This window comes from Myxine glutinosa, chromosome 14, assembly GCF_964187855.1.
Source record: "Myxine glutinosa chromosome 14, kmMyxGlut1.1, whole genome shotgun sequence".
NCBI lineage: Eukaryota > Metazoa > Chordata > Myxini > Myxiniformes > Myxinidae > Myxine > Myxine glutinosa.
The window spans coordinates 85,964,477-85,988,377 of NC_136274.1; the positions used below are offsets into that span (position 1 = coordinate 85,964,477).

General features: G+C 48.7%; 1 protein-coding gene across 1 annotated transcript in view; it reads right to left on the reverse strand.

The window, feature by feature from the left end:
• Window positions 1-22,580, reverse strand: part of LOC137439981 (lanC-like protein 3) — a 44,910-nt gene extending 22,330 nt beyond the window's left edge. Inside the window, exons 1-4 of the mRNA XM_078768544.1 lie at window positions 22,182-22,580; window positions 18,517-18,746; window positions 13,949-14,125; window positions 10,826-10,949 (exon numbers count right to left, since the gene is read on the reverse strand). Of these exons, the coding sequence (XP_078624670.1) occupies window positions 10,826-10,949; window positions 13,949-14,125; window positions 18,517-18,746; window positions 22,182-22,317 (667 nt within the window). The 5' untranslated portion in view covers window positions 22,318-22,580. The remainder of the gene's footprint in view (window positions 1-10,825; window positions 10,950-13,948; window positions 14,126-18,516; window positions 18,747-22,181) is intronic.
• Window positions 22,581-23,901: the final 1,321 nt, after the last annotated feature.

Here is a 23,901-nt window from a genome sequence, read left to right on the forward strand (position 1 = left end):
ATCACAACTAAAAACTCTGATGGAGCATTCAAAGGACATATTAAAATAAGAGTCTTTAACTTCAAACCTCCTGAACCAGAGTCTATAGTTGATGCTGTAGAAATAGTTAAACCTGCTGTTCAAACGTTGATTGAAAAAACACTAAAGGAAATGAAACCACTTAAATTTTATATGGGAGTAAAATTAGAAATGACAAAGGATGAAGGAGTTATAGATGCACCATACATGAGAACTGAGCCACACTTTATATCTTCATATCAAGATTTTAAAACATCAGGAGTCTATGATGAACTTATTAAACAAGAGCAAGATGTGGATAATTCAATCGTAGGAAGTGGATTCAATATAGGAAAAATTATTTACATAGACATTCATATTCTTAAATCAGATCCTCTAAAAGCTTCTTCTTACATTGATTTACCCAGTGTTATCAAAAATAGAAAAGCAGTTATCAATATCAAAAATAAAGACAATAAATGTTTTCTCTGGTCTATTTTAGCACACTTACATCCTCCACATTTTCATGATGAAAGAGTATCTCATTATAAAAAATATGAGAATACATTAAATACGAAAGATCTAAAGTTTCCGATGACTTTAAATGATATTCCTAAATTTGAAAAGATGAATAATTTATCAGTTAATGTTTATGGTCTAACAGAAACAAACAACATTCAGGTTTTAAAGCTTTCTGACAATTGTAAACAAACTCATATTAATCTTCTATATTTTAATTCAGACGAAAATTCACATTATACATACATCAAAGATATTGCTAAATTAATAAAACCACAAGTCTGTAAGAGAACAAATAAAATATATATTTGTTTGCGTTGTCTTAACTTCTTCAATTCACAAGAAAGATTAGATAAACATTCAAATTATTGTGGCGAACATAAATCAACGGTAATCAATATGCCTAAAGAAGGCTCAAAGATCACATTCAAAGATGAAAATAAAAAGATCAAACATCCATTTGTTATATATGCTGATTTTGAAAGTATTTTAGAAAAAATTGATACTGCTTCTCAAGATCCAAAAGAATCATACACAAATAAATATCAAAAACATACTCCTTGTGGTTTTTGTTATTATATCAAATCATCCGTTGGTGATAAATATAACAAGTTAGAGATGTATAGAGGCTCAAATACCCCAGAGGAGTTTGTGAAACGACTAGAAAAAGACTGTGTTCGATTAACCAAGATAATGAGAGAAACCAATAAACCAATGTCCTTAACAAGTAAAGAAAAAAGGGAATTTATAAAAAACAATGTCTGTCATATTTGTGAGGAGAAAATTGGTAAAGGTCTAAAGGTTAGAGACCATTGTCATCTCACTGGTAAATATAGAGGTCCGGCTCATCAAAGTTGTAATATTAATTATCAACTCCCCTCTTTCATTCCTGTCTTTCTTCATAACAACGCTCATTATGATACACATCTATTTATCAAGGAACTCTCAAAGACTTCTGGAAGTATCTCAGCAATTCCAAACACGGATCAGAAATACATTTCATTCACAAAAACAATTCACACATCTCCTATTACTCATATCAGATTTCTTGATACATTTAAATTCATGGCAAGTCCATTGGTTAACTTGGTTCAAAATCTAAAAGAGTTTCCATGTCTTTCAGAGTATTTTTTAGATAAAGATTTTCTAACACAAAAGGGAATTTACCCCTATGACTATATGGACTCATTTGAGAGATTCAATGAAACACAACTTCCTTCAAAAGAAAATTTCTATAACAAATTAAATAATAGTCATATATCTGATAAAGATTATGTACACGCACAAAATGTTTGGGAAAAATATAACATCAAGAATCTTGGCGAGTATCACGATTTGTATCTCAAAACTGATGTGCTTTTATTGGCCGATGTATTTGAAGCCTTTAGATCTGTTTGTCGCACTGGATATGGATTGGATCCTGCTCACTACTACACAGCACCTGGATTGGCCTGGAGTGCGATGTTGAAAATGACAAAACAAGATTTGGATTTGATAACCGATGTTGATATGCTTTTGATGATTGAAAAGGCAAAAAGAGGTGGAATTTCACAAGTCTGCTCGAGTAGATACGCAAAAGCAAATAACAAATATCTTCCAAATTATGATCCAACGAAAGAGAGTTCTTACTTGATGTACTATGACGCGAACAACCTGTATGGCTGGGCAATGTCTCAGGCTCTTCCTTATGGAAAACTTAGATGGGTAAAGGAAAAAGACTACAAAAACGTTTTACAAGATGTATGTATCTCTACACAAAAAGAATTGGATGAAGAAAAAGTTGGTTATTATTTTGAAATTGATTTAAAATATCCAGAGGAACTCCATAACCTACACAAAGATCTCCCATTTGCTTGTGAGAAAGCAAGTCCAAAGAAAGAATGGTTGAGTGATTATCAATGATCGTTTGATATAGGTGAATCAACAGAAAAATTACTTACTACATTATATAACAAGAAAAATTATGTTCTACACCAAAGAAATTTGCGACAATATTTATCAAAAGGTCTAAGAGTAGAGAAGATCCATAGGGTTCTAAAGTTCAATCAAAGTCATTGGTTAAAGGGGTACATTGATTTTAATACACAAAGAAGAACAGAGTCAAAAACAGATTTTGAGAAAGACTTTTATAAATTGATGAATAATGCGGTCTTTGGTAAGACTATGGAGAATGTGAGGAAAAGACAAAATATCAGACTATCAACATCTTGGGAACAAGCATCAAAATTAATTAATAGACCGAGTTTTACTCGAGCTGAGGTCTTTACTGAGAACTTTTGTGCGATCCATTTGATTAAAGAGAGTATTGAAATGAACAAACCTATTTATATTGGAACAACAATTCTTGATTTATCAAAGTCATTAATGTATGATTACTTTTATAATAACTTGAGGAAGAAATATCAAAATGATGTTAATCTACTTTATATGGATACAGATAGTTTTATTTTGAAAATTAATACCAACGATGTTTATTCAGACATGAAAAGAGACATTAATATCTATGACACGAGTAATTACAGTCCAGAGAGTGAGTTGTTCTCTTCTAAAAATAAAAAGGTGATTGGAAAGTTCAAGGATGAATTAGGAGGAAATGTTATGAGTGAATTTGTGGGATTGAGGTCAAAGGCTTATGCTTATAAATACATTGTGAATAACGTTGAAAAGACTGATAAGAAGTTAAAAGGTGTAAAGAAAAATGTTATTAAAGAAACAATAAACTTTAAGGATTATTATAACTGTTTAACAACAAAGAAAGAAGAGTTTAGAAAGATTAATGGAATAAGAAGTTATAAACATCAATTATATTCAGAAGAGATAAATAAGAAAGCATTGGGGGCTTTTGATGATAAGAGGTTTATTTTAGAAAATGGAATTGATAGTCTCCCTTATGGTTATATAAGTATATAAGTGATAAGATATATATATAAGTGATAAGATATATATAAGTGATAAGATATATATAAGTGATAAGTTAAAAAGGGGGGGGGGTTGGGGATTTTAACGGGCTACCGCCGCCTTTTTTACTATTATATAAATGATAGAACCAAGTATCAACCAGACTAAAGAGTGGAGGTGTAATCAACCTTGGTATATAAATGGAAAACATAATGAATGTGAAAAATATCAAATAGGTATAATTGAAAAGGCAACTGGTAAAAAAGTTCACAAAACAAATAAGAGAATTAATTTAAATACCGGTGAATTGGGTAAAAAAGATGGAAATATTTTTGAGTGGACGGAAAACTTTGATGGTTGTCAGGAAAATATATACTTTAATTTAAAAATGGTATGTGGCACTGGAGGCGCTCAAGCAAGAACATTGAGGGAGGTTTACCATTTTATCTTAGCTCAGTTAAAATATCTTAATAAAGAACCAAACTCAAACATATTTTTTGTTAATATATTAGATGGTGAAGAGAGTTGTAGGAGAATTAAATTATTTCCCACGCATAAACAAATATTTGTAGGGTCGTTGTTTGAGTGGGTTATATTCACCAGATGATATTAAGAGTAAAAGGTTAAAAGGTCCATGAGGTCAGAAGGATCACAGGTGTTTAAGTGGTCTAATGAATAAGGATAACATGTCAAAAGGTTAGAAGGTTCGTAAAGAACAGGGTGAGAGAAATATAGGTGTTTAGGGGCAATGAGGGAGGGAAAGAATTAATATGGAAGTGAATGGGTCAATGTTTGAGTGGGTCAAAGATTAATCTGCCAGATGATATGTAGCAGAAGGATGATAGGTCTATAAGAGAAAACAAATATTTGTAGTGTTTGAGTAGTCTAATGAACAACATTAAGGATAGGTACTACAGACAAAAGGTTCATAAAGATGAGGGTGGGAGAAATAGAGGTGTTTATGATTTTTGAAAAAGACAAGGGGGTAAATGACATTAGATAGGGATTTCCCATGTTAAACGGAGGTGTCCCAGAAGCAACATTATTACACTACTGTTCCCTTTGTACATCTTCAGTGTCAAACCCTTCCCTGTCTCTTCCCTCCTCCACTTATACTCACCCATGTCAAACCCTTCCCTGTCTCTTCCCTCCTCCACTTATACTCACCCATGTCAAACCCTTCCCTGTCTCTTCCCTCCTCTACTTGTACTCACCCATGTCAAACCCTTCCCTGTCTCTTCCCTCCTCTACTTGTACTCACCCATGTCAAACCCTTCCCTGTCTCTTCCCTCCTCTACTTGTACTCACCCGTATCCTACCAACCCAATCTCTTAACAGCGACCCACTTCATGTCCCCTCCCTCTACTCCCACCTACCCCCATTCCATCATTACCTTCCCCCTACCCCTCCCATTCAAAACTCCCCCTCATCCTTCCCTTAAAATCTCCCCCTCACCCTTCCCTTAAAATCTCTCCTCACCCCTCCCCTTCAAAACTCCCCCCTCACCCCTCCAAATCTCCCCCCTTACCCTTCCCTTCAAAACTCCCCCCTGGCATCTCCCCTTCAAACTCCCCCCTCACCCTTCCCCTTAACTCCCCCTCCCCCCCTTCCCCTCAAAACTCCCCCCTCAACCCTTCCCTTCAAAAATCCCCACTAAAACTCCCCTTCACCCCTTCCCTTCCAAACTCCACCTCAACCCTCCCCTTCAAATCTCCCATCTCACTCCTCAAAGTTGCCTCCTTCCCCTTCCTCTCTCTTCCAACTCATTCCTCCACCTCCTCCAATCTTCTACTTCCCTCTGCCCCCTCATATTACTCCTAACTGTGCCCCATCACCACCTAGCCTTTTGTCCTCCTTCGCCTCATATTTTGCCCACCTCCTTAACGGTATGGACCTTAAACATCCGAGGCCTTCGCTCAAACCTGACTGATCTCTACATTCAGGTTGCTTCTGACAATCCAGACTTAATCTGCTTTACAGAAACTTTCCTCCTTCAAGATGTCTCTGATTCCCTAATATCTCTTCCTGGTTACTCCCTCCTCCAGTATGATAGACCTGAGCCTCGTCCTGGTGGTGGGGTTGCTATCTTTATCAAAAACTCTCTTCCTCACTCTCCTTGCACTGCCCTCTCTCCACCTCACCCCCAGGAGTACCTCTGGCTATGGCTTCCTCTCTGCTCCCACCTTTTGCTCATATGTGTTCTGTACCGTCCCCCCAACAGTGATGACTCCATTTACATCTCCCTGTCTGACAACATGGACCAACTTATATCCACTCATCCCAACTCCCTCTTCCTCATTTGTGGTGACTTCAACAGTCATCATGCCAGCTGGCTGGGTGTGGGTATCTCTCTCACCAGGCATGGCACCTCAGCAAAGGACTTCTGCGACTCATTGGGACTGACACAATCTGTCAATTTCCCGACCCGAATCTCAGTCAATGGAGTATCTTCTCTTCCAGACTTGGTTATGACAAACTTCGCTGCAAATGTCTGCTGCTCTTCTTCTGCTCCAATCGGTTCTTCTGATCATGTGCTTGTTAAAGTGGACATCTCTCTGGCCATTCTCAGAGAGCCTCCTCAGTGTCGACGAGTCTGGCATTTCACTCAGGCCGAATGGCACGGTCTTCAAGCAGCCATCAATCATCTGGACTGGTCTCCCATCTCTACTGCCTCTGACATCAATTCTTCCTGGGAATTCTTCCAAAGCAAACTGCTCTCTCTCATGCACAGATTTATCCCATCTCGTCTTCAGTTGTCATACCCTTCCTCCTGTCCATGGTACACTGAAGCTTGTGGTGAGGACGTTGCCATGAAACAATTTGCCTTCGCCTCCTGGAAGGCTAATCCAACTGAAGGCAATCTCAGTTCCTTTCACAAAGCTCGGAAGAAGTGTGTGTCTACCCTCAGGAGTAGGCTGGGCCAAATCGGAGGTGATTTTCCTAATTCAATGTAATTTATCTAAAAGTTGTGAGTGAGTATCAGGAACAAAATCATGAAAAAAAAATTCAAAAATATTGACGTTTAACGGTCAGACAGCCCGTTACCATAGCAACAGTTACAGACGACTCAAAAAATGCCTAAATTGACGATTTCTCAAGCTGTGTTTGACCCCCAGAGTTGATTCTGGTACCAAAAGATGCAGAATTGAAAGCCAAGGATGATTGGATAGCTTAACAATGTCTGTGACACAATTCAATACCACTTTTATCCAAAAAACTGATTTTTGTCTGAAATTTCAAGCATATTTATGGAAAAAAATTGAAAATTTTGCTTTTTAATCATAGGATAACCATTAATCAGATTAAATTTACTTTAAATTGTCTTTTACAACCTTGTATTGTGCAGTTTTTATAACTGTTATAACGTTGTTTAAATTTGGCCATCTTAATTTCAATAAAAAAAAGTTAACAAAAGCAGCTTACAATCATTAATTTTAATGCCTGCTTTCGGTTGTTACTGTAACCATTCATCAGGGCGTTCAAGGCGCTCTTGCACACATCAAGGATAGGCGCTCTTGTCTTCGATACAACGGCAGTGAACTCTGGGGTCAAGAGTGGAGTCGTAGTAAGACTGGAGACTGAGTTTGGCAGGAGTCTTCTGCAACTGGCGTGTCGGCACCACATCCACGAATTGGTTGGAGGGGCGTCTTGCTCAATAGTGTATGGCCCCACCACAGGACCTAATGAACAGCTGTTCAAGCGACTGCTCAACACTTGGAGTGAATTGGACCAGGGCAACTACACATTGGTCGAGGTGTCTGCTCAACAGAGAGAGCTGGCTGGCCATGTACATGCCACCATCACCTTCCTTCAGACGTGGATGGACAATAGCACAAAGGAGACTCTTCGACACGACTACCTGGAGCTGGCACACCTCACACTGCTGTTTCTTGGAGGGACTGTCCCTGATGGTATGAGGACCATCACTATCAAAGCTCCTTTGGCATTCCACCACGCCCGTTGGATGAGCAAGACTTTATACACTATAAAGGTGTCACTCTTCCGTCGGCAGCTGGGAGATATCTACACACCCGAAGAGCTGGAAGACATAACCAGTCTCGCTGCATTCATGTCAGTCTTCTACACTAAAGCGTGGTTGACATGTACCAGTGCTGCAGATGCACCATCTAACGACATGTACCTGATGAAGAACCTCCTCAAGGCTGAGGCCAGTATCGCAAAGAATCCAACAAAGTGGCCTGCCAAATTTCTGTCCTTTGTGACTGTGGCCCGAGAGAAGCTACAAAACCATTTGTGGTACCTCTCAGAGAGATTGGTCTCTTTGGCACTCTTCTCGGACAGAACGTCATCTGACAAGCAGACTATGAGAAGGGCTATGCTCAGGTACCATGGGACTGCACATAACATGATACAGGAGATGCCAGCCTCACAGCAATTGGGGAGTAAAGCCCTCAAAGACTTTGTTGGTTACGACTCTTGGAGCATGTTTGAACTCTTGGGTATTGACTCCAGTTTTGTCAAGCTCCCCGTTGCACAGTGGCCCACCTCAGACAGCTATCGTCATGGCAAGGAAGTTGTGGCCAAACTCCCAGTTGTCAATGACGCAGCAGAGCGGACACTTGGACTCGCCACAGATTTGAACACTAACAAGGCCCCCAAATCTGAGGCGCAGCTCCAGGCTCTATACAGGGTTGTGAAGGGCGTCAGGGAGAAGCTGCATGGACTGGCAACATCCACTGAGGTTGTGACCAAGAAGTCATTGGCCTCCATTGATTACAATTGGGACTAGGTTTTTTATTTTGTTATCAATGTTCAATGTCAGACCTTAAATTTGAGACAAAAAAGCTTAATCAATGACAAAAGTTAATTTAAAGTACATTTAATTTGACTATAGCTCTGATTAATGATTATCCTATGATTAAAAAGCAAAATTTTCATTTTTTTTTCAAACAAATGCCTTAAATTTGAGATAAAAATGAGTTTTTGGGATAAAAGTTGCATTGAATTGTGTCACAGACATTGTTAAGCTATCCAATCATCCTTGGCTTTCAATTCTGAATCTTTTGGTACCAGAATCAACTCTGGGGGTCACACACAGCCTGAGAAATCATCGATTTTAAGGATTTTTTGAGTCGTCTGTAACGGTTGCTATGGTAACGGGCTGTTTTACCGTAAGACGTCAATATTTTTGAAAAAAAATTTCATGGTTTTGTTTCTGTTACCCAGCCACAACTTTTAGGTAAATTACAACCTTGTAGTATGAAAAATTGAAAATCACCCCTGATTTGGCCCAGCCTACTCAGGAGAGCCAGGAAGCACTATCTCTCCACACTCAAGATTGAACTCTCAAACCCGTCCCCCTCCTCCAAATCCTGGTGGCATCTGGTCAAGTCTCTGGTGTTTGTTCCCCCTCCATCCCCTCCCTTACCTCAAATGGCTACACAGCTGACTCCGCACGTGGAAAAGCTGAATACCTAAACTCTGTGTTTGCCTCAAAATCTTGTGTCCCAAACCCATCTCTCTCTGTTCCCACCTTACCCAGTCATACCCAGTTGCTCCTGGACTCTGTGTCCTTCTCTCCAGACAAGGTGGAGAAGTTTCTGTCAAACCTCGACTCTGATTCTGCAACTGGACCAGACGGCATCAGCCCACAGGTCCTAATATCCTGCTCTGCCGCTCTATCTCACCCTCTCTCTGTTCTCTTCACCCTCTCTTTTGCTCATGGTGATCTACCATCTGCTTGGAAATCAGCCAACATTTCCGCTTTACACAAGAAAGGTGCAAAAACAGATCCTTGCAATTACAGACCAATCGGCCTGCTCCCAATATTCAGCAAGGTCATGGAATCGATCATCGCTTCTGACATCAAATCCCTCCTCTTCTCCAATGGCTTGATCTCAGATCATCAATTTGGATTCAGACCAGGTCACTCTACTCTGGACATGCTGCTTCTGCTGTCTCAACAATGGATGGAGGTCCTCAACGCCAAACAGGAAATTAGAGCTGTCTCCCTTGACATATCACGTGCCTTCGATACAGTCTGGCACCCCGCTCTGCTCACCAAACTCTCCTCCTATGGTATCCACGGAAATCTCCATGCATGGCTTGCGGACTTCCTCTCTGATTGCAGTCAATGTGTGGCGCTGAATGGAATTCTCTCATCTCCCCTTCCTGTTCAGGCTGGAGTTCCTCAAGGCAGTGTTCTGGGCCTATGCTCTTTCTGGTCTTCATTAATGATCTCTCCGCCTCTCTGAAAATCCTCTCTGTCTGTTTGCTGCTGACTCCTCTCTCTGCCCCTCCATACCTCAACCCTCAGATCGGCAGTCTGCAGCCTCTTCACTCTCTGCAGACCTGGTCAAAATCACAGACTGGTCAAACAAGTGGAACATGTCTTTCAATCCTGACAAATCTCACACTCTCACTTTTTCCCTCCGAAAAGACCGTCTGGAAAACCCTCCCATATATTTTCTCAACAATCATCTCGAAGAAGTTCTGTCGCTCAAGCTTTTGGGTCTCATGATCTGTCATGACTCATGATCTTTCCTTTTCTTTCCTCCAAAGCCAGTCGCCGACTGGGTATCCTCCGCCATGCGAAGTCCTTCCTGGGCACTTCTGAGCTCCTCGCCACATACAAAGCTTTATTCCGCAGCTCATTGGAGTCCTGCTCTCCCCTCTGGGGTGGTGCACCTGCCTCACACCAAGCTCGGCTTCACGCTGTAGAAACCAAAGCATTCAGAATCATTGGAATCTCCTGCGATGAAGCTGATTCTGAGGGCATTTCACTCTCTCCCCACAGGCAGGTTGGTGGTCTTTTCGTCTTCTACCGACTCCTATCCGGCCTAGCTCCCCAGCTCTGTCTGTGCTCTGCCCCTAAATATTCCTGCAGGTCGCACAAGTTCTGCCAGCAACCCTCTTCTGGTGAAACTACCAAAATCTAGGCTCTCTGCTCACCTTCATTCTTTCATTCCTCTTTTCTCCCGCCTCTGGAACAAACTCCCTCACTGTCTTCAATCCCACTCCTCCCTCCAGATCTTCAAAACAGCTGTTCACCACCATCTCATATCTTCCCCCATCAAAAACCTTGATCTTTTCTACCCCTGTTAATCCACTCCAACCCCACCTCCTTCAAATACCGTTTTCTTTCCTGAAATCCCCTGTAGTGTCCATCTTGTTTATCCCGTGTAACCCGCCCCAGCCCTGTCTCTTCCACAGATCTCCTGATGTCCCTGTTCTCTACTGCTGTTGTGCTTTGCTCTCTCTCACCATCTTGTCTCCCACTCCCTTTATGATATGTTCTATGTGTTTGCTCTTATATGAGCCTTGACTGAGTATACAAAAAAATTATATTTTTGGCAGTGTATTCAGGCTTCGGCATGTTCCCAAGTTGTTACCTTCGTACAGGTACAGAGTAGAGTGTTGCACAAAATGAAAGGGAAGGCTCCAAACGTACCTAGATATTCCACGCCATAATAAGCAAACATTAGCGGGGATAGGGATTGGACACGTGCAGAATACTGTCGACCCGACTCCACCATGGTCCGACACAGCAGAGCAGCCTGGTTTGGGGGCAGCACCTGCACAAGGGCAAAGACACCAGGTAAGGTTTGAGAATGAAAAATCTTATTGTGTGGGGGTGAGAAACAAGGAAATCATTTTGAGTGCTCAATACTTAAATAATGCACTGAGCACTTTCACCTGAGCAATAGCTCACCCATGATTGTTACCATTGCTGAGGAGTAAGCAGGGATGTGGATAACGTATTCGTTTGATGGCAGAAAGCACGAGACATCAAGTCATTCAAACCAGACCCGCCCAAACCTAATTGTTCGGAAGTCTTTGCTGCTAGGCCTTTGTACATGAATGTTTTTACTGCTGTGCTTGCAAATGTTTTCATGCAATCTGTTGATGGGGGTGGTGGGGCCTGTGGCCATAAATCCTCACCCACCGGGGCCCACCATTCACCCCCTCACAGCTCCCGGCACCAAAACTCTATTTGGAAGTCATAGCTGCCCTACATAGTTTTTATCGCGAGTCAGTTTTGTCGCATTCTGTCCTCCACAGGCTTCAGCTTATTATCGAGCTCAAAAGGCGACATGAAGAGGAGCAGGACACAAGGTCCACTTTATACAAAAAGTAACGCCGCGGTGTTAATGTTGTTTGGATACAGCCTTGGTGGCTGCTGGTTTGGCATTAGCATCCTCTCCACCGTTATCGCAGCCCCGATAGTTATTGAAATGAAAGCCGCCACACTGACATGTGGGCTACTCGGTGTGGCTGGCAAATATGTCAGCCGCCGCCATCAAGGCCACAAAGCATCACGAGATTGGTGTACTCGCCGAGGCAAAATTCAACACGATCTCAGACCATGTGTCTGCCTCACTGCAAGATGGAAGGATTTGTGAGGAGGAATCCTGGCTCCTTCTTGGAGAGATTGAAAAGCACACCCAGATGAAGTGCCAGATCCATTCAGGGGCACAAAAGGCACATAGTGCCTTGGAAATTGATGAGGCGACAAAAACACCCTTATTGAGCCTGGTGGTGTCCCCATTATCCTGCCACATCTCTCGCCTAAATGTGTGGAAACACCCTTATTGAGCCTGGTGGTGTCCCCATTATCCTGCCACATCTCTCGCCTAAATGTGCGGAAACACCCTTATTGAGCCTGGTGGTGTCCCCATTATCCTGCCACATCTCTCGCCTAGATGTGTGGAAACACCCTTATTGAGCCTGGTGGTGTCCCCATTATCCTGCCACATCTCTCGCCTAAATGTGCGGAAACACCCTTATTGAGCCTGGTGGTGTCCCCATTATCCTGCCACATCTCTCGCCTAAATGTGCGGAAACACCCTTATTGAGCCTGGTGGTGTCCCCATTATCCTGCCACATCTCTCGCCTAAATGTGTGGAAACACCCTTATTGAGCCTGGTGGTGTCCCCATTATCCTGCCACATCTCTCGCCTAAATGTGTGGAAACACCCTTATTGAGCCTGGTGGTGTCCCCATTATCCTGCCACATCTCTCGCCTAAATGTGTGGAAACACCCTTATTGAGCCTGGTGGTGTCCCCATTATCCTGCCACATCTCTCGCCTAGATGTGCGGAAACACCCTTATTGAGCCTGGTGGTGTCCCCATTATCCTGCCACATCTCTCGCCTAAATGTGCGGAAACACCCTTATTGAGCCTGGTGGTGTCCCCATTATCCTGCCACATCTCTCCTCTAGATGTCCGGAAACACCCTTATTGAGCCTGGTGGTGTCCCCATTATCCTGCCACATCTCTCACCGAGATGTGCGGAAACACCCTTATTGAGCCTGGTGGTGTCCCCATTATCCTGCCACATCTCTCCTCTAGATGTCCGGAAACACCCTTATTGAGCCTGGTGGTGTCCCCATTATCCTGCCACATCTCTCACCTAGATGTGTGGAAACACCCTTATTGAGCCTGGTGGTGTCCCCATTATCCTGCCACATCTCTCACCTAGATGTGCGGAAACACCCTTATTGAGCCTGGTGGTGTCCCCATTATCCTGCCCCACATCTCACCTAGATGTGCGGAAACACCCTTATTGAGCCTGGTGGTGGACCCCATTATCCTGCCACATCTCTCCTAGATGTGTGGAAACACCCTTATTGAGCCTGGTGGTGGACCCCATTATCCTGCCACATCTCTCATCTAGATGTCTGGAAACACCCTCATTGAGCCTGGTGGTGTCCCCATTATCCTGCCACATCTCTCATCTAGATGTCCGGAAACACCCTTATTGAGCCTGGTGGTGTCCCCATTATCCTGCCACATCTCTCACCTAGATGCCCAGAAACACCCTTATTGAGCCTGGTGGTGTCCCCATTATCCTGCCACATCTCTCATCTAGATGTCCGGAAACACCCTTATTGAGCCTGGTGGTGTCCCCATTATCCTGCCACATCTCTCACCTAGATGCCCGGAAACACCCTTATTGAGCCTGGTGGTGTCCCCATTATCCTGCCACATCTCTCACCTAGATGTCCGGAAACACCCTCATTGAGCCTGGTGGTGGACCCCATTATCCTGCCACATCTCTCATCTAGATGTCCGGAAACACCCTTATTGAGCCTGGTGGTGTCCCCATTATCCTGCCACATCTCTCATCTAGATGTCCGGAAACACCCTTATTGAGCCTGGTGGTGTCCCCAGTATCCTGCCACATCTCTCACCTAGATGCCCGGAAACACCCTTATTGGGCCTGGTGGTGTCCCCATTATCCTGCCACAACTCTCACCGAGATGTGCGGAAACATCCTTATTGGGCCTGGTGGTGTCCCCATTATCCTGCCACAACTCTCACCTAGATGTGCGGAAACACCCTTATCGGGCCTGGTTAAGTCCCCGAGACCTTTCTGTAACCACATCCAGGTGTGTGCAAGCAACGTTATTGACCCTCATGGTGCTGTCCCCATGATCGTGGTACCACTCTCATCTACGTGTGTGCAAACACCCTGGGAATCAATTACTGTGACTGCAATGGCAAGCGTTGTGTAAGCTAGTTGATGTAAACATATGAGGTTACTTCCTGCACATTACAAGGGTCACGTACCTCGATCCCCGTGTCCCGCTGTAAGATCAGTGCTCCCATGAGATACCCAGCCCGTCCCACAAATAACTCGTCCGATCCACAGGACAAGAAGGACATCGGTTCACACGTGCGAGCCAGGCTCGCATAACGGTCTACGAACTTCCGAACTTCATCCATCTTTCCAGAAAGGTTGTTCACCTTGGGAAGGAGGTGTTGGGAAAGTAGAGGTGGGGTGAGGGTATGGCAGGTAAACAGTGCAAGAAAAGTAAACAGTGCAAGAAAAGTGACCAGTGCAAGAAAAGGGAGTTGGAGAAAGTGAGATGAGAGGTGAGGCAAGTGAAGATGGAGGCGAAGATGAATGAGTGAGAGCATGGGGCAATTCTGCATGTGTAATATGTGCATGGGGCCTGCACCTTCATCCGGCAATCACTCCCACCCCTTACAGCGTGAGGACTCGCATCGGTCACGTGTTTGTGCCATTCAGGTGGAGGGGAGGTGGGAGAGGGAGAGAAAGGTGGGGCTGACTGAAGAGGTACATGGGGTGGGGGTGTGGCTGTTCAGAGAGGAGTGATGGTGTGTGGATGAAAATGTTCAGAGAAGTGTGGCTGGTCGGAGAGGTACGTGAAGAGGAAGGAGGGGGATGAATGTGGTTGATTGAAGAGGGGCGTGGGGTGCCTGTTCGGAGAGGAGTGTTGTTGGGGTGTGTGTGGCTGTTTGGAGAGGGGTGTGTGGGTGGGTGGCAGTTCGGAGAAGGGTGCGGAGGTGGGTTGGGGGTCAGCTTGGAGAGAGAGAGGGGTAGAGGTGGCAATTTGGAAAGGGAGAGGGGAAGAGGTGGCAATTTGGAGAGGGAGAGGAGTGGAGGTGGCAATTTGGAGAGGGAGAGGGGCAGAGGTGGCAATTTGGAGAGGGAGAGCTGTCGGGTGGAAGTTTGGAGAGGGAGAGCTGTAGGGGTGGCAATTTGGAGATGAAGAGGGGTAGAAGTGGCAGCTTGGAGAGGGAGAGGGATAGGGGTGGCAGTTTGGAGAGGGAGAGGGGTAGAGGTGGCAATTTGGAGAGGGAGAGGGGTAGAGGTGGAAGTTTGGAGAGGGAGAGCTGTAGGGGTGGCAATTTGGAGATGAAGAGGGGTAGAAGTGGCAGCTTGGAGATGAAGAGGGGTAGAGGTGGCAGCTTGGAGAGGGAGAGGGGTAGAGGTGTAAGTTTGGAATGGGAGTGGGGTAGGGTGGAAATTTGGAGAGGGAGAGGGGTAGAGGTGGAAGTTTGGAATGGGAGAGGGGTAGGGTGGAAGTTTGGAATGGGAGAGGGGTAGGGTGGAAATTTGGAGAGGGAGAGGGGTAGAGGTGGCAATTTGGAGAGGGAGAGGGGTAGAGGTGGAAGTTTGGAATGGGAGAGGGGTAGGGTGGAAATTTGGAGAGGGAGAGGGGTAGAGGTGGCAATTTGGAGAGGGAGAGGGGTAGAGGTGGCAATTTGGAGAGGGAGAGGGGTAGGGTGGAAATTTGGAGAGGGAGAGGGGTAGAGGTGGCAATTTGGAGAGGGAGAGAGGTAGAGGTGGAAGTTTGGAATGGGAGAGAGGTAGAGGTGGAAGTTTGGAATGGGAGAGGGGTAGAGGTGGCAATTTGGAGAGGGAGAGGGGTAGGGTGGAAATTTGGAGAGGGAGAGGGGTAGAGGTGGCAATTTGGAGAGGGAGAGGGGTAGAGGTGGAAGTTTGGAGAGGGAGAGCTGTAGGGGTGGCAATTTGGAGATGAAGAGGGGTAGAGGTGGCAGCTTGGAGATGAAGAGGGGTAGAGGTGGCAGCTTGGAGAGGGAGAGGGGTAGAGGTGTAAGTTTGGAATGGGAGTGGGGTAGGGTGGAAATTTGGAGAGGGAGAGGGGTAGAGGTGGAAGTTTGGAATGGGAGAGGGGTAGGGTGGAAATTTGGAGAGGGAGAGGGGTAGAGGTGGCAATTTGGAGAGGGAGAGGGGTAGAGGTGGCAATTTGGAGAGGGAGAGGGGTAGAGGTGGCAATTTGGAGAGGGAGAGGGGTAGGGTGGAAATTTGGAGAGGGAGAGGGGTAGAGGTGGCAATTTGGAGAGGGAGAGGGGTAGAGGTGGAAGTTTGGAATGGGAGAGGGGTAGGGTGGAAATTTGGAGAGGGAGAGCTGTAGGGGTGGACGTTTGGAATGGGAGAGGGGTAGGGTGGCAGTTTGGAGAGGGAGAGGGGTAGGGGTGGCAGTTTGGAGAGGGAGAGGGGTAGGGGTGGCAATTTGGAGAGGAAGAGGGGTAGAAGTGGCAGTTTGGAGAGGGAGAGGGTAGAGGTGGAAGTTTGGAATGGGAGAGGGGTAGGGTGGCAGTTTGGAGAGGGGTAGGGGTGGCAGTTTGGAGAGGAAGAGGGGTAGCGGTGGCAATTTGGAGAGGAAGAGGGGTAGAAGTGGCAGTTTGGAGAGGGAGAGGGTAGAGGTGGAAGTTTGGAATGGGAGAGGGGTAGGGTGGCAGTTTGGAGAGGGGTAGGGGTGGCAGTTTGGAGAGGAAGAGGGGTAGCGGTGGCAATTTGGAGAGGAAGAGGGGTAGAGGTGGCAATTTGGAGAGGAAGAGGAGTAGAGGTGGAAGTTTGGAGAGGGAGGGGGGTAGAGGTGGAAATTTGGAGAGGGAGAGGGGTAGAGGTGGCAATTTGGAGAGGGAGAGTGGTAGAGGTGGCAATTTGGAGAGGGGGAGGGGTATAGGTGGCAATTTGGAGAGGGAGAGGGGTAGAGGTGGCAATTTGGAGAAGAAGAGGGGTAGAGGTGGCAATTTGGAGTGAGAGCTGTAGGGTGGAAGTTTGGAGAGGGAGAGGGGTAGGGGGGAAATTGGGAGAGGGAGAGGGGTAGAGGTGGCAATTTGGAGAGGGAGAGGGGTAGGGGGGGGAAATTGGGAGAGGGAGAGGGAGAGGGGTAGAAGTGGCAATTTGGAGAGGGAGAGGGGTAGAGGTGGAAATTTGGAGAGGGAGAGCTGTAGGGGTGGAAATTTGGAGAGGGAGAGGGGTAGAGGTGGCAGTTTGGAGAGGGAGAGGAGTAGAGGTGGCAGTTTGGAGAGGGAGAGGGGTAGCAGTGGCAATTTGGAGAGCGAGAGGGGTAAAGGTGGCAGTTTGAAGAGGGAGAGGGGTAGAGGTGGCAGTTTGGAGAGGGAGAGGAGTAAAGGTGGCAATTTGGAGAGGGAGAGCTGTTGGGATGGCAAATTGGAGAAGGAGAGGGGTAGAGGTGGCAATTTGGAGAGGGAGACGGAGAGGGGTAGAGGTGGCAATTTGGAGAGGGAGAGGGGTAGACGTGGCAATTTGGAGAGGGAGAGGGGTAGAGGTGGCAATTTGGAGAGGGAGAGCTGTCGGGTGGAAGTTTGGAGAGGGAGAGGGGTAGGGGGCAATTGGGAGAGGGGTAGAGGTGACAATTTGGAGAGGGAGAGGGGTAGAGGTGGAAATTTGGAGAGGGAGAGGGGCAGGGGTGGCAGTTTGGAGAGGGAGATGGGTAGGGGTGGCAGTTTGGAGAGGGAGAGGTAGGTAGGGGTCTGTTTGGAGAGGGAGAGGGGTAGGGGTGGCAGTTTGGAGAGGTAGAGGGGTAGGGGTGGCAGTTTGGAGAGGGAGCGGGGCAGGGGTGGCAGTTTGGAGAGTGAGAGGGGCAGGGGTGGCAGTTTGGAGAGGGAGAGGGAGGTAGGGGTCTGTTTGGAGAGGGAGAGGGGTAGGGGTGGCAGTTTGGAGAGGGAGAGGGGCAGGGGTGGCAGTTTGGAGAGGAAGAGGGAGGTAGGGGTGGTTGGAGAGGGAGAGGGGTAGGGGTGGCAGTTTGGAGAGGGAGAGGGGTAGAGGTGTCAGGGTGGCAGTTTGGAGAGGGAGAGGGAGGTAGGGGGTCTGTTTGGAGAGGGAGAGGGGTAGAGGTGGCAACTTGGAGAGTGAGAGCTGTAGGGTGGAAGTTTGGAGAGGGAGAGGGGTAGGGGGGGAATTTGGAGAGGGGTAGAGGTGGCAATTTGGAGAGGGAGAGGGGTAGAGGTGGCAATTTGGAGAGGGAGAGGGGCAGGGTGGCAGTTTGGAGAGGGAGAGGGGCAGGGGTGGCAGTTTGGAGAGGGAGAGGGAGGTAGGGGTCTGTTCGGAGAGGGAGAGGAAGGTAGGGGTCTGTTTGGAGAGGGAGAGGGGTAGAGGTGTCGGGGTGGCAGTTTGGAGAGGGAGAAGGAGAGGGGTAGGGGGGTCAGTTTGGAGAGGGGAAGGGGTGGCAGTTCGGAGAGGGAGTGGGGTAGAGGTGTCGGGGTGTCAGTTTGGAGAGTGAGAGGGGTAGGGGCGTCAGTTTGGAGAGGGAGAAGGAGAGGGGTAGGTGGATCAGTTTGGAGAGGGAGAGGGGTATGGGGGCAGTTTGGAGAGGGAGAGGGGTAGGGGGGGAAGTTTGGAGAGGGAGAGGAGTAAGCGGGGGCAGTTTGGAGAGGAAGAGGAGTAGGGGGGTCAGTTTGGAGAGGGAGAGGGGTAGGGGTGGCAGTTTGGAGAGGGAGAGGGATAGGGGTGGCAGTTTGGAGAGGGAGAGGGGTAGGCGGGGGCAGGTTGGAGAGCGAGGGAGGGGTGGAGATTTAAGTGAATATTTGCAAACCCGACCGGAAATGAAAGTTACCAGAGCAGCTACTAAATAGGCTCCAGCTCCACCAAGAAGGAAACCCGCACGGGTTTTTGGGTCCCTCTCGGAATCTGCCCAGTGGACGCCCACATTGGCCAGCAGTGTCGCGCGCTCGAGGTAGGCCACAGCCTCGGAAGTGGGAAAGAGGCCGCTCCGAGCCGCCCGATAGAGTGCGTACGCCACACCAGGGGTGCCGACATATGTTCCCCCATCGCACGCGTTCACACCTGTGGAAAGGAAACCTCGGGTGAAACCTCGAGAAAGTCCTAACTGCAGAGATATCGTTTGATCTGCACCCTGAGGCGTCATTCATTTATTATTTACATCTGAGAGTATTATGCACCCTGATGCATTCTCCAAACTGCCCCGTACCCCTACCCCTCTCCCTCTCCCTCTCCCTCTCCAAACTGCCCCGTACCCCTCTCCCTCTCCAAACTTCCCCCCCTACCCCTCTCCCTTTCCAAACTGCCCCCTACCCCTCTCCCTCTGCAAACTGCCACCCCTACCCCTCTCCCTCTGCAAACTGCCACCCCTACCCCTCTCCCTCTCCCTCTCCAAACTGCCCCCCTACTCCTCTCCCTCTCCAAACTGACCCCTCTCCCTCTCCAAACTGCCACCCCTATCGCTCTCCCTCTGCAAACTGCCACCCCTAACCCTCTCCTTCTGCAAACTGCCACCCCTACCCCACTTCCTCTGCAAACTGCCACCCCTAACCCTCTCCCTCTGCAAACTGCCACCCCTATCCCTCTCCCTCTGCAAACTGCCACCCCTAACCCTCTCCTTCTGCAAACTGCCACCCCTACCCCACTCCCTCTGCAAACTGCCACCCCTAACCCTCTCCCTCTGCAAACTGCCACCCCTAACCCTCTCCCTCTGCAAACTGCCACCCCTACCCCTCTCCCTCTGCAAACTTCCACCCCTAACCCTCTCCCTCTCCAAACTGCCACCCATAACCCTCTCCCTCTGCAAACTGCCACCCCTAACCCTCTCCCTCTCCAAACTGCCACCCCTCTCCCTCTCCAAACTGCCACCCCTACCCCTCTCCCTCTCCAAACTGCCACCCATAACCCTCTCCCTCTGCAAACTGCAAACTGCCACCTCTAACCCTCTCCCTCTCCAAACTGCCACCCCTAACCCTCTCCCTCTGCAAACTGCCACCCCTAACCCTCTCCCTCTCCCTCTGCAAACTGCCACCCCTAACCCTCTCCCTCTCCAAACTGCCACGCCTAACCCTCTCCCTCTCCCTCTCCCTCTCCAAACTGCCACGCCTAACCCTCTCCCTCTGCAAACTGCCACCCCTAACCCTCTCCCTCTGCAAACTGCCACCCCTAACCCTCTCCCTCTCCAAACTGCCACGCCTAACCCTCTTCCTCTCCCTCTCCCTCTGCAAACTGCCACCCCTAACCCTCTCCCGCTCCAAACTGCCACCCCTAACCCTCTCCCTCTCCCTCTCCAAACTGCCACCCCGACCCCTCTCCCTCTCCAAACTGCCACCCCTACCCCTCTCCCTCTCCAAACTGCCACCCATAACCCTCTCCCTCTGCAAACTGCCACCTCTAACCCTCTCCCTCTCCAAACTGCCACCCCTAACCCACTCCCTCTCCCTCTCCAAACTGCCACCCCGACCCCTCTCCCTCTCCCTCTCCAAACTGCCACCCCTACCCCTCTCCCTCTCCAAACTGCCACCCATAACCCTCTCCCTCTGCAAACTGCCACCTCTAACCCTCTCCCTCTCCAAACTGCCACCCCTAACCCTCTCCCTCTGCAAACTGCCACCCCTAACCCTCTCCCTCTGCAAACTGCCACCCCTAACCCTCTCCCTCTGCAAACTGCCACCCCTAACCCTCTCCCTCTCCAAACTGCCAAGCCTAACCCTCTCCCTCTGCAAACTGCCACCCCTACCCCTCTCCCTCTGCAAACTTCCACCCCTAACCCTCTTCCTCTCCAAACTGTCACCCCTAACCCTCTCCCTCTGCAAACTGCCACCCCTAACCCTCTCCCTCTGCAAACTGCCACCCCTACCCCTCTCCCTCTGCAAACTTCCACCCCTAACCCTCTCCCTCTGCAAACTTCCACCCCTAACCCTCTCCCTCTCCAAACTGCCACCCATAACCCTCTCCCTCTGCAAACTGCCACCCCTAACCCTCTCCCTCTGCAAACTGCCACCCCTAACCCTCTCCCTCTCCAAACTGCCACCCCTAACCCTCTCCCTCTGCAAACTGCCACCCCTAACCCTCTCCCTCTGCAAACTGCCACCCCTAACCCTCTCCCTCTGCAAACTGCCACCCCTAATCCTCTCCCTCTGCAAACTGCCACCCCTAACCCTCTCCCTCTGCAAACTGCCACCCCTAACCCTCTCCCTCTGCAAACTGCCACCCCTAACCCTCTCCCTCTGCAAACTGCCACCCCTAACCCTCTCCCTCTCCAAACTGCCACCCCTAACCCTCTCCCTCTCCAAACTGCCACCCCTAACCCTCTCCCTCTGCAAACTGCCACCCCTAACCCTCTCCCGCTCCAAACTGCCCCCCTACTCCTCTCCCTCTCCAAACTGACCCCTCTCCCTCTCCAAACTGCCACCCCTATCCCTCTCCCTCTGCAAACTGCCACCCCTAACCCTCTCCCTCTGCAAACTGCCACCCCTAACCCTCTCCCTCTGCAAACTGCCACCCCTAACCCTCTCCCTCTGCAAACTGCCACCCCTAACCCTCTCCCTCTGCAAACTGCCACCCCTAACCCTCTCCCTCTCCAAACTGCCACCCCTAACCCTCTCCCTCTGCAAACTGCCACCCCTAACCCTCTCCCTCTGCAAACTGCCACCCCTAACCCTCTCCCGCTCCAAACTGCCACCCCTAACCCTCTCCCTCTCTCTCATCTAAGGCTCTGCATCCTGAGGGGTATTAGTATTACACAATAATCACGTCCCTGCACCGAGGCGTCATTCAACATGACAAGATTATCTTAAATAGAATTGTCGGGTTAGATTTGTTGTGGGAAGGGAAAAGTTAGCTTCATGGGAGGAGGAATTAACCTCATTGTAGGGTTGGAGGTGCAGCAGTGTTATTTTTATGGAGGGGGGAGGAGGGTTAGCCTTGTGAGGGAGGGGAGGGGCAGGAGGGTTAGCTTTATCGGGGGGAGGAGGTTAGCCTTGTGAGGGAGGGGAGGGCAGGAGGGTTAGCTTTATCGGGGGGAGGAGGTTAGCCTTGTGAGGGAGGGGAGGGCAGGAGGGTTAGCTTTATCGGGTGAACGAAGTTAGCCTTGTGAGGGAGGGGAGGGGCAGGAGGGTTAGCTTTATCGGGGGGAGGAGGTTAGCCTTGTGAGGGAGGGGAGGGCAGGAGGGTTAGCTTTATCGGGTGAACGAAGTTAGCCTAATCGTGGAGGTAGGTTATCCTCGCCGTTGAAGTCAGTCTCGTTGAGACGCAGAGGTTAGCTTTATCTGGGGCGAGGAAGGGGGGGGGGAAGGTTACCTTCGGGAGCGGGGGAGCGAGTTTCTGGTGGGAAAGGTACATTTTCAGGTTCAGATACGATTAATGAGACTATGTGGGTGAAAATAAACAAGGTGTGGATGAGGTTCCTTGCGAGGTTCAATAACGTGGTGTGAATCGTTAACATGAACCGTTTAATGGTTGTTAATGTTAGTGACGAACGTGTAACACACAACGCACTGTCTGAGGTTTGCGCCAAAATGCGTCCAACGATGTCTCGCACGGAGTTCACAATGGTCTCGGGGCTCGTCCCGGAGGTCATGGACCCACTGTAGTCCTCGAAGGGGTTCGGGAACCGCCTGCCTCGGCGCAGCATCTCGTCTGCTCGTCAATACATCACCTGTGCTTTTGCTAATGGCGCCAACGCCAACAACAACAATTCTCTTCAGGATTCTTCTTCCTCTTCATCACGTACATGTGATTCGTTCGCGAGGTCTCTTCCCTCCCTCTCTCTTCTTCTTCTTCTATAAGGTCACAGTCACAGCCTCGCCTTTGTCCAGCTGACAAGTGGTTTCCTCCATTCGGCCGTGACGGGGATTCCTACACTAGAGCGTGACGGGGATTCATCCACTCGACCGTAACGGAGATTCCTACACTAGAGCGTTCGGGGATTCCTCCACTCGACCGTGACGGGGACTCCTCCACTCAATCATGACGGGGATTGCTACACTAGAGCATGACGAGGATTCTTCCACTCGAGCGTAACGGGGATTCCTACACTAGAGCGTTCGGGGATTCCTCCACTCGACCGTAACGGGGATTCCTACACTAGAGCATGACGAGGATTCTTCCACTCGACCGTAACGGGGATTCCTACACTAGAGCGTTCGGGGATTCCTCCACTCGACCGTGACGGGGACTCCTCCACTCAATCATGACGGGGATTCCTACACTAGAGCATGACGAGGATTCTTCCATTTAATCATGATGGGGATTCCTCCACTCGGCCGTGACGGGGATTCCTCCACTCGACCGTGACGGGGATTCCTCCACTCGACCGTGACGGGGATTCCTACACTAGAGCGTGACGGGGATTCCTCCACTCGACCGTAACGGGGATTCCTACAGTCGACCGTGACGGGGATTCATCCACTCGACCGTGACGGGGATTCCTCCACTCGACCGTAACGGGGATTCCTACACTAGAGCGTTCGGGGATTCCTCCACTCGACCGTGACGGGGACTCCTCCACTCAATCATGACGGGGATTCCTACACTAGAGCATGACGAGGATTCTTCCACTCGACCGTAACGGGGATTCCTACACTAGAGCGTTCGGGGATTCCTCCACTCGACCGTAACGGGGATTCCTACACTAGAGCGTTCGGGGATTCCTCCACTCGACCGTGACTCCTCCACTCAATCATGACGGGGATTCCTACACTAGAGCATGACGAGGATTCTTCCACTCGACCCTGACGGGGATTCCTCCATTCAACCATGATGGGGATTCCTACACTGGAGCGTGACGGGGATTCCTCCACTCGACCGTGACGGGGATTCCTCCACTCGACCATGACGGGGATTCCTCCAGTCAACCATGACGAGGCTCCTTGTTCTAAATCTCCTTGTCTAAGAACATGCGACTTACAAGCGATTTGATTTTGGTTCAGGCCTTCGCTCAAACCTGATTGATCTCTCCATTCAGGTTGCTTCTGACAATCTAGACTTGATCTGCTGAACAGAAACTTTCCTCCTTCAAGATGTCTCTGATTCCTTCATATCTCTTCCTGGTTACTCCCTCCTCCGGTACGATAGACCTGAGCCTCGTCCTGGTGGTGGGGTGGCTATCTTTATCAAAAACTCTCTTCCTCACTTTCCTTGCACTGCCCTCTCTCCACCCCACCCCCAGGAGTACCTCTGGCTACGGCTTCCAATCCCCTCCCACCTACATGTTCTG